At 37.0% G+C, this 11,754-nt stretch overlaps 1 protein-coding gene across 1 annotated transcript in view; it reads right to left on the bottom strand.

Moving 5' to 3' along the window:
• Positions 1-11,754, bottom strand: part of Ddx60 (DExD/H-box helicase 60) — a 134,808-nt gene that overhangs the window by 23,524 nt on the left and 99,530 nt on the right. Inside the window, exons 26-30 of the mRNA XM_012516703.2 lie at positions 8,916-9,074; positions 8,354-8,501; positions 6,706-6,858; positions 5,233-5,337; positions 3,070-3,275 (exon numbers count right to left, since the gene is read on the bottom strand). Coding sequence (XP_012372157.2) covers positions 3,070-3,275; positions 5,233-5,337; positions 6,706-6,858; positions 8,354-8,501; positions 8,916-9,074 — 771 coding nt within the window. The remainder of the gene's footprint in view (positions 1-3,069; positions 3,276-5,232; positions 5,338-6,705; positions 6,859-8,353; positions 8,502-8,915; positions 9,075-11,754) is intronic.

Raw genomic sequence — 11,754 nt, 5'->3', positions numbered from 1 at the left:
ACCTGTTTTGAAACTGCCTCATTGCTATTTATCTCAATAAAATTAATTTAAAAAGAAAAAGAAGAAAATCTGGGACACAACTGAGTTACATGATGTTACAGTACAGGTTCTCATATGGCCTGAGTCTTAATTGACCTTGGAAGGCTAGGGCTAAAATGTTGGCTACAATTCTTGCTACAAAGGTCTTGCTTTATCTTGGTCTTAACCATCCAGCAGAAAAGTATAAAAATGAAGTACAAGAAGTAAAGCCATGCTGTTATGTTGAGGTGTAGGGGACTCAGGTCCACAACTTCTGACATTGCCAGTCATGAGGAAGGTCCAATACTATTATGGGCTACTGGACTCTTTTAGAATATTTTGCTTTGTTCACACACCTATAATATTTAAATGATGGAACTAAACAAAAAAGGGACAGATAGTGGGAAAAGAAGCTAGCTACTTGAGCTGCTGCTACTCCCTTTGTGCTCTTGTTCTTTACCACCACCATGAGAGGCTGCTTTCTGCCATGTGCTGCTCTGCCTTGGACCCAGTTGACTATGGATTGAAACCTCCAGTAACTGTGAGCTAAATAAACCTTTCCTTCAAAAAAAAAGGGGGGGCAGATGAATGACCATTTTGTATCTGTGTATTCAAGATGGTTAGGATAGATACGCAGCTACATTCTCTTAATTCAATGAATAGAGGGATTTGTTCTAAAAGTGTTTGTAAATAGGATATCATGTCTGCATCTTGTACAACAATTAACCACTAGGAAGACAGTATGCAATGTATTAATTATTGAAACTGTCTTACTAATTTGATTTGAAACTGTTTCATTGCTATTTGTTTCTCAATTAAAGTTATAGAAAGAAAGAAAATAAATTATTAACATGGTAAATTGATGTCTAATATGATTTCATCACAATAAAAATCTGAGCACATCAAATTGAAGTCTCATTATGTGATCAATAAAATGCCAAATTTGAAAAAGATATATAAAATAGAAAATCCTGGAGAAAACAATTTGAAATAGGAAAAAGAAGAGTTTCAGAAGATTATACAGGTAAGAATAAGTCAAATGAACTGCAAAAGGAAAAAAATAATAATATGGCTCTTCTAATTGAGACCCCCAAAAGTTATTTCCTCTTAGCACCAAATGCCGTAAGGCCACCTGGTAATCTGTTTGACATGATGAATAAAAAGTATATCCTAACAATTACATGCTCAAACATAAATTTCTGCATTAAAAAGTCCCAGATAGAATCTCTCAATGATGTCTCCTCTGTAACTCTTTTGAAAAAAATGATAATATACTTTATTAGAAGTTACATTCCACCCTATGGATAGGTAAAAATTAAACTTTAAAACACTAGAAAGTTTTAGTCTAAAGTCATCCATGCCTACTCTATAGAGCTAGCCAACACATCATGAGAGTTTATTTGATTTAACTGACCCCACAAAAGCAGACTAGGTCTTTCTATGGTATGAATATGGTTTGGTTTTCTGAACTTGTGCTTGAATGTGTTCTCCACTGTGAGGTATTAAGAGTACAATATTAGCCTGACTTTAGGGTTTAGTGGCCGGGCCTTTGAGATGTGAATAGAATTAGGTAATGTTTATCGGGTAGAAACCCCAAGATCGACTCCTGGTGGTTGTATAATAAGAGGAAGAGAGGCCAGACAGAGACAGGCATGCTTCCATTCTCCGTCCATGAGCTGTTCTGTTCCTTTGCAAGCTCTGATAACAAGCAGGCTGTCGCTCAGTGCAGCCTGGACACTACAATTTCAGAATCTGTGGTACATTATGATAAGCAGCAGGAAATAGACTCATATATGTCCTTTCAACAACATACTTTCAAAAATGAAATTACTTAATTTGAATTGTAAATCTCTCATGGGGATTGAACCCAAAATATTTATCTAAATCCAGACATCAGGAAAAGCTTAGAACCATTTTCTAAAGTCCAATTATACATAACTTCATCTGTGTTGAAAAATCACATTTAAAAAAAGGAGCACAAAAGCCAGCCACGGTGGTATATGCCTGTAATCTCAGCACTTGGGAGGCTGAGATAGGAGGATCCTTCCAAGTTTGAAGCCAGCTGGGGTTACAAAGTGAGCTCAAAGCCAGCCTAAATTACATAGCAAGACCCTTTCTCCAAAAAACAAACACACAAAAAAAGCACAAACATTTAGAAAACCATGATTAAACCAAAATGATAATATAACTGTCTCTGAGTACTAGAGCTAGATGTTTGTGGGGGTATTTTGCTTCAAATTTCTGCATTTCTTAAATAGTGTTTAAGGAGCTAGATTACTCTTTATGGAAAAGTAAACTTTTATTACAGAATCATAAAAAATGTGCCATTTTCCTTTTAAATGGAAGAATCAGAAACTTAACCCATAAGAAAATGCAATTGGTAGGATTCTCACTATGACTATGCATGCTGACACCTATGAACCAAGCAACTGCACTGAAGATAGCAATGTGTAATAGAAGGGTCATGCTTGGAATGTCTGTCATTCTGGTCTTCTAAATATACACACTTCTTGTCATGACATACCAATTATTATCATACCATCTCACAAGTAAAATTTTCTTTTTAAAATGGGTAATAAATGAAAAAAAAACAAGAAAAAGAAAAAAATGTCAAGGACTGTCCTGCTACAATGCAATGTATTAATTATTGCAACTGTCCTACTAACCTGTTTTGAAACTGTCTCATTGCTATTTGTTTCTCAATAAAACTAACAAAAAAATTTAAAAAGAAACCTAACCCAAATCTTTTTTATAGCCAACTTGCCACTTTATTTACAGTAAGACCATATCTACCACATAGGAAAGTAGCATCTTGGGTCACTTCCAGTGCCCATTCAGCTGAAAAAATTCATTTTTATAAAGCAAACAAAAAAAAAAACAACTATACATTATTCTCATCTACTTTCCATAGATCTCTCTAGAAGACATTAAAAAGCATTAAAAGAACTCTAACAGTGAAGGATTGTTAGTACAGATTTCCAGGGGGAAAAAATAGCACACCCAATGACAGCAGGGCAGTGGCCAAGGTAGGGAGCTGGTGGCCCCCAGTACAGTACCTTTGCCTGGCCATCCTCTGAGTCATCAGCCTTGGAAGCCAGCAGCATGAGTCTCAAGATCAGTGATATACCTAGAGGGAACTGCCCTCTGAGCTCAGGAACTTTGGATTTTATGAGTTTTTCTACTTTGGACAGTGGAATGTCAAAGAAATATACATCTCCCAGCAGGTCTTGTCCCCTTCTTCCAGCACGGCCAGACATCTGGAAACAGAACAGATTCACAATATGAAACTCCTCTAAGTATTTTTTCTTCCATAGTAAAATAACTGAGCCTTGTCTGCTGTTTGCAAGCAAGCAAATTGTACATGGTCCAAAAGTTACTAAACTGAAGTGAACATCCATGCTCGTAGGCTTTAGATCTATGACTGAGTCAGAATTGGAAGAGGAGACACTTAGCATTCTTACGTACTTATTTCATATCATTAATTCTACCAAGAATTTCAATAATAATGAAGAAAATTGCAGCAAAAGGTAGGAACCTGATTTCAACTTCCCTTGCTGAATTAATGAACTGTGGCATTGATTCTTCCCCCTCCCCAGGCGCTTTCTCTCTGATTCCTTTCTCTTCTGTTCCTTCTCATACATAAAAGTGCTTAGGTATGAATTACAAAAATAAATACTGTGCACACATCGAGAAAATACATGAGTGATATAAAAGTCAGAAATGCCACTGAGGTTATATTAATTAATAATTACATGAAACGGTCTGGATTTTCTTTACTTTTTTTATCATACAGACATTCCAATAACCAGAGGTTATAAAACTGCTGGGCCCATAATGTGGGAAATGGAGTGGAGAGAACACTGTTTAAGAAACTTACCCATTGGAAAACATCTAGAAAATAGAAGACCAGGACTCAAACTCTGTCAATTTAAGTCCCAAATCGGTCACCCCAAATGTCCTAACACCCTGGATGATGAAACCAAAGTATGAGAGCTCCAAGATGAAATGCCAGGACAGTTCATGTAGAATATAACAGCAGCAGGAATAGAAATAAAAGGACAGGGGCTGGTAAGTTAGTGGCAAACATGAGAATGCTCAATTAAGCAAGAACACTGTTTATAGGAGAGTAAGAAGTGTTTTCAGAAGGAAAAAGAGAAACATTTGATAAAAATATAAATAATGAGTGACTATCTAAATTTAACCAAGTAATGACCAAATGTGCATGAGCACGAAAACTATACAAAAACATGTATGCCAGCGGTGGCAAACCTACAGCATGCATATTATTATTATTATCATTGTTGTTGTTGTTGTTGTTGTTGTTGTTGCTTTTCCTTTAAAACAAAAGATGCCAATGTGTAAGACTCTTTTGGTTTTTCTCTATATTGAAACCTCTGGTTTAACTGGTGTTGTCACTTTGTAAAAAATAAGTGGGTTTAGGGTTGCAATTTGGCCCTCAGTCTCTAAGAAGTTTACCATACTGTACAATGCTGTCTTCAGGACATAGAATAAGAAGAATCTAAATTCAAGGACATTGTTCCACTTGGCCAACACTGTATGATGAAAGATATTAGACACAGCTACGTAAGGCAGAAATCTAACATCACTAAGAAGAGCAAAAAGCAGGCTTAATAACAGATTATATGTCTTAACAGAGCAGAAAAAAGCATTAAATCCAGTGTGCAAAGTAAGGGAACAAGTAACCATTTCTCATTTTTTATATGCATCTTTATTACAAATCATTTCATTTAATTCTTATAAATATAATGAGATTCCACCAAAACCAAGAGTGGTGGTGAACACCTGTAATTCCCAGCCCTGGGGAGGCGGAAACTGGAGGATCACTATGAGTCCGAGCTGCATAGCGAGACTGTACCAAATATATAAATTAAAAATAAATAAATAGCTAAATAAATAAATAAATGTAATGAGATCACAATTGTTACCCATTCTGGAGACAGATGAGGAAGAGCAAGAAGTTTAGATATCTCACGAAAGGTCACACCCCTGATCAGCGGTAGTGACGTGATTTGAAACGTCATGTGCCTTCCACTGTAGCCTGCTAAACACGGCACGCAGGCAGGGATGAAGGCCAAGTATACCATGCAGTGAATCGCAGCATGTTTGAAAAATGATGACAGTTTCCATTTTTCAAAATTATTTTATGACCACATTTTAGCAATTTATTAAATAAGCATATACACATTGCAATACCTGTCTGTAATTTAAAGCATCCAGATAGACTGAGTTTTGAGCAAAAACCACGGATCTACAAGGCATGTTGATTCCCAAAGCAAGCGTTCCTGTCGCTGTCACCACCTATCAAGAGAACAAAAAGATACTTCATGCCAGCCTTTTAATGAAATGCAATTATTTCCTTCCACAAAGTTACTGAAACCTCTTTGATTTTTAATTATATGTGAAATTTTTTTAATATTTTAATTAAATTTTTAATTATGCATGAAGATTATCACTATTAGATACATTGATATTTTCCTATTTCACAAACACATTTTATGTACTTTTTCAAGTCAAGTTACAATGCTATTTGTGTACCCCAAATAGTCTCCCTAAATACCATTTGGAGGGCTCCTTCCACTGTTTCCTCAAATGTCACAGAGAAACTTCTGAACAACCACACAACAATTGCCTTCTACCATCATTATCCACTTCTCCGTTCTACATTACTCATTCAAGACTAATAATTACCTGATTGATCTTATTTGTTTGTTTACTTGTCTGATATCAGACTCCAAGCATCATCTACCACTGTATGTCTATCACCAAAAAAAGATATCTGGCACATTACAGGTGTCAGTATTTATCAATAAATTATTAGGAAAAAAATACCTGAAAGACCAATAAATCTTTTATAAAGCTATTATGGTCAATTACTTCCTCTACTAAAGTTAACGAGACCTCTACATAAATAATGTAGATCAGTAATAAAAAAGGAAGAAACCCCAGTTATAATTATAATAACTGACAAATAAAAGGACAGGAAAAAAACTCTAAAGTTTACCTATATTTAGAAGTTACACCTCAAAATCTGACTTTGGGGTTCACACCTGTAATCCTAGCACCATGAGAGGCTGAGGTAGGAGCATTGCAAGTTGGAGCCCAGCCAGGCCAATTTAGTAACTTAGTGTGACCCTGTCTTAAAGTTTCAAAAGACTGGGAATACAGCTCAGTACAAAGCCCTTGGGTTCAATTCCCTGAGCCACACATCCACAAAATGTAACACATATAGAGAGTCTGCTAAAGTAAGCAGCAGAGTCTCAGACAACACATGTTCTTGCCTCTATTTCAGGCATTATATTAGAGAAAGACCTGATTACAGCTCTACTACAAATATTCTCCAAACGCATGCAACCAAAATCATGTAAACAGCAGGCAAAGTTTTCTAAACAATATAAATGGAAAACAAGGGGTGGTGCCAAGATCATCGTGCATAAAGTTCACAATAGACATATTTGGAAAACAATCTGTTAAGGAAATATTTTTATTTTCATCAAAATAGATAAACAGAATGATAAATTTTAAACAAATAAAAATGGGAAAATACAGTTACATTATAAGCTATAATGAAAAAGTGATACAAGACATACATTAGAAAAAGATGATTATATTTTTATTTTTCAAAAACATTCAACTTCATTTTTTAAGAAAGAAAGAAGAAGTGCCTACCCTAATTAATCCTTTTCGAAAGAGAATTTCAGCCACCTGCTTTTCTTTGGCAGACATAGCACTGTGATGGTACCCAATACCCCTCCTTGCCAAACATTTCAGTTCTTCACCTTTTCTTTGGAATTTTACACGATCAAACACCATCTTCAATAACTGAAAAAAGCAAGTAGTTCAGAGATTTTGTTAATTTCTTATCTAAAAAAATTAATATGCAATAGTTATAAGTTCCCTATAATCCATGTGATCATTGTGTATATTTAAATTGTACTATTAAAATTAATTTAAAAATTAAAAATTAAAAAAATAATGTGATTATGTGAACCAACTGTTGGAAATCAACTTTATGTGACAAAAAAAAAAAAAATGGAGGGGCCATCAAGATAGCTCAATGGATTAAACACCTGCTTAGGTAAGTACAGGGCAGCGCCAGCCCCACCGCCAGGGCAAGCTAAGCCAGCCAGAGTTCTGGTGTAGCAGCACATGCCTGTAATCCCAGTGCTGGGGAGGCTGAAAGTAGGAGGCTTGCCATGAGTCCGAGCTGTGTAGTGAGACCCCACAACAATCAATTATATTTAAATAAAATAAAATAAAAATGGGGGAGGCAACAACATCAATTACAAGACATATTTTCTCAATTCTTTGAACAAACTGTCACAAAGGGTTTCACTTCCACTTCTGGGTTAAATCCTTCTGACAGAGAAGTAGGTAAGATACCTAGGAAAAAGTGAATTTAAGATCATGCTTGGTTGAAGATCAGGTCAGTACACCAGACTTAGCAGGTTTCCCAGAGAAACAGACTTCTAGGAGACAGACCTTTCCCCTGACCTGTAAAGTTGTGCAATCCTTACTCCCCACTGCAGGTTGAATACTGGGCCCTAAAATGCTCTGTTCTATGAAGTAAGTCAAGTTGTGTCCAGAGTAATTTGTGGAAAAGTAAACACTGCTTGTGAGAGAAAAGAAAAAGTGGTTGAATATCCAAAAACAAAAGGCTGGTTGATGATTTTTAACCGCATTCAAGGAACTACAAGACTCCATTCAAATGGTGTCAAAAATACATGGTTATGAAAAAAGGAAGACATCATGAAGCTTAACAAAGACATAAAATAGAATGTGCACATGTTTATAGAAGTAGGTAAAAGAAATACAAGGTTCATCATTAAAACAGTTATTTCTGAGTGACAGCACTGCTTTTCGTGTGGTATTTTTTAAATTTCCCTACCATAAGCATTAATAATTTGCAAAACAAAATAGTTTCAAAGATGAATGACAAAAATACCTTACTCCTGAAATGTTTTATCTATAATAGAGAAAATCTCTGATTTTGAGAAATTCTGCAAGTATTTCTTAAAGAATTCCATACCATGTGTACTCAAATTTTCAAGTGAGACATGCAATACTGAAGCCTAGAATTCAGGGTGAGAAAAATGTGTAATGGAAGGGACAGACACCATCAAAGGTGAACCTTAACTATGCTGAAGAGCTGTCAAGGGTTATGCATGGCCAGAATGCCCTATATGGAATCCTTGTGCAATTTCTCTTCCTCCAGGGGTCGCATCTAGTTTCTCCATTAGTCTCTCTCTATGATAAAGAAGCTATGGCTAATAAATGACATATTCTCCCAAAGAACTATGACCTTCTCTTCACTGACCTCAGCATCCATCGCTTTCTGATCAACATATGTACAATCCGGGGGAATTTCCAAGTTCTTCTTTAGACTTTTCAGGAGATGATTATATTCAGCTACACGTATGAGGCTTTGGTCCAATACCCTTGGGTTATTCTGGCTTTTTTCATCTCTGTTTATGAAAATAACAATCCCACGACATAGAAATCAAGGACTTATCAAGCCGACTTTGTCTACTATGCACATCGGTACTATCATGATGCTGAACCTGATCTTCTAACAAAACCGTCATTTATTCCAGCACACATTTTAACCATGATGCGCTGGCTTTGGCATTAGTGGACCAGAGTGAATCCACTGAAACCACAAGGCAAATGAAATCTCTCTTCCTCTAAACTGTAGGTGCCAGATTTGTCTTCTACAAACAGAAAAGTTCATCAATACAATTCTCCCTTTCAGATTTGCAAATGACTCCAAATACTATCTAGAACCTCTCTGTAGAACACATTCAATGTATGTTTGCTACTGGGGCAGTCAGGTATATTATTAACTCTTTGCTGGCCAATTTGTTTGATGAAATACTTACAGTGTCTTCCGTTTCATAATGGATTTCTCAACTTTTAGAAGTTTGCTAGCTGTGTCATGAGCTTCTTTATCAGCCTTGGGAGGCCTCTTACTCTTCTGCTTTTCCTTTAAGGAAATGCATGCCTGCCTAGCACATTCCTCTACATCTTTAATACTGAATCTGGAAACAAACAAGAAGATTAATTGCTTTGAAAACAATATTACAAATAAAGTTCAACTTATATTTCTATATATGGCTACTCTGATGTGTCTGATGTGTTTCTTCAAGCCCATCTTGGTGAAATTCACTCTGAAATGCACACTAGGTGTTCAGGCTCCACAGAGATCTTATCCACTACTTCACAGTAAAGTGTAAGCTTCCCCAATTCTAGTTGTTGTCCCACAGACGCTGCACTAAGACCTCATGTGAATTCTTCCCCTGAGAGCAGCCAGGTGTCCATTCCACAGAGGAGGGACCCACAGTAGATTGTCTCCATCTGTATACAGAGGAGACATCTATCCCCCTCTTATGCCAACTCTTCCTGAAGAGAAAAAAAAAGTTTAAAATAAGTGAAAAATATTTTTATTTGGACAAAACAAAAAGAATTATAGAGTCTCAACCTTATCTCTTGCAATATGACTAAGTTTTTGCAGAAACCAGATAAACCCCATATGTTGTACGCAATCCAGAAATGTCTCCAAGATCCGAGATTTTTTTTTTCAGAACTGGGATTGAACTCAGACCGTTGTGCTTGCCAGGCAAGCACTTGTTCTACTGAGCCATCTCCCCAGCCCCAGGATCCAGGTTTTATGTCTTCCACAATGTAGATACCTAAGAATGTGCTGGCCCAGGCTTCCTGGCACCTTGACAGTTAACACACCTAGTTCAGGTTATAAATGTTAGGACCTCTCAGATATTAACATTTAATTAAACAAAAGGCTACAACTCAAATTCTTCTATTCTGTGATGAGTAAAATACAGCAAGCATTCCTTGTAGTTATTTCAAATCCATTTCCCAGTGCCAAAATCCAGGGATTTTTAAAAGATCATTGAAAAACTTCGTGAAAGGCATTTTCTTCTTCTTTCTTTTTTTGCCACTATAGCTTATTAATAACACACTGTGGCCAGAAGAAATGAATGAGCACTAATTGTGTGAGTGATAGCACATACAGCAAATAATAGCTTAGCTCTATATGATAAAGTATTCAAGTTTAAAATGTGAGATAAAGATCTCTTTAAAAACCTTTGCAGGGCTTGATATTAAAAGGAAATGCAGTTAGCTAGTGAAAAGAAAATAAGTAGGCACACTGTTGAAGTAAGGACTGGGAAAGTGATAGTGATGCTACATGGCAAGAAATTTCATAATGTAGACAGAAAGCACAGCAAACAACATTTATAGTACACTCTTGTCACATGCTATTGTAGGTAGCTTACATATGCTAAGTTATATGATGCACACAAGAATCTTAGGAAGAAGGTGCTATTATTTCCCTGATATAGGAGAGAGAGAGAGAGAGAGAGAGAGAGAGAGAGAGAGAGAGAGAGAGAGAGAGAGATATGAAGTGACTGGCCCAAAACCCCTCAGTTCCTGTGTGGCAGTGTCTGGCATCCTAATCAATGTTAACTGTAATAGTCTGTTGCCTGGCTTTCTACATTAATGCAAGAAAGTTGCCCTAAGTGCATAGTGCTTCAATAAATGATGCTGCTCTCAGGATAGTGCCACATTTTAATAAATCTCACACAGTTGCAAATAATTTTAAGACAAGTTTCCCAATAAGCTATATAGGATGAATGTGATCTAAAGATGTGATTGATGGCTAATTCCAATTACACAAGAACGGAGAGTGTGGGAGATCTTCCAGCTACCCTGTACCGGCAGGACTTGCTGGTCCCAGCACAGGCATAGCGTGGGTGAAACCCTATCCCCTCCCTTGGAAGCCCTCACCACTCTGCAGCACCGCCCCACACCACAATGCCTGCTGAGTGAGAATTTCTAGAGTATTCTGGGGACTCCCAGATCCAGTCCTAGCCTAGGCATGTGTGGGAGAGCTTCCTCTCCCCTCTACTATACCTTATCCTCTCCAGACTCAGCTCAGGCCTGGCATACAGGCCTGGGGTGAAACCCTTTAGCTAAAATCCCTGCACAGAGAGTAGGGGACAAAGCCACCCAGCTAGTCCAGGAGCAGAACATCTTGCCAGAGGGTCACAACAGGATCACTCCCAAGGGCAACAGCAGGAAGGAGCGGAGCACAGCAGCCAGACCCAAGCAAGACACAGCTGGATAAATCCAAACTTTATAGATCTGCACCTGAATTTCAGTAGGTGCTAAGATTATAACTGACCCAAAGCTCTACAACAAAGGTCAGAAGAGAGTGCTAAACAAAATGACAATGAAAAGGAGCAAAATGCAATCTCACACCCCAAGCCTACCCATAACAAGTGCAGAGGACACTAACACAGAACAAATTGGGAACCACACAGCTGAAATCAATGAATCAACAGCTTCTGAAATAAAGAAACAACTATAGAAAGGTATACAGGAACTCAGATTGGAAATGAAAAAAGAAAGCCCTGAATTAATAGCATCTGCAGTAAAGAATCAAGTGTAAAACATATGGAGGAAACCCAATGCCCACCCAGAACAAGTGTAGAGGACACTAATTCAGCTCAAATGTCTGAATTAATAGCATCAAAAGTAAATAAGCAACAACAGAAAGTCTTAGAGTAACTCAGAGTAGAATTATTTTCTGAAATAAAAAAAGAATTCTCTGAACTCATAGCATCTAAAGTAAAAAATCAACTACAGAAACAAAGGGAAGAAACCCAATCTGAAGAAAACACTGCAGGAAAGAATTAATAA

The sequence above is a fragment of the Octodon degus genome, unplaced genomic scaffold (genome assembly GCF_000260255.1).
Source record: "Octodon degus isolate 3935 unplaced genomic scaffold, OctDeg1.0 scaffold00121, whole genome shotgun sequence".
NCBI lineage: Eukaryota > Metazoa > Chordata > Mammalia > Rodentia > Octodontidae > Octodon > Octodon degus.
The sequence above is the reverse complement of the archived record's forward strand: the minus strand, read 5'-3'. Positions and strand labels throughout refer to the sequence as shown.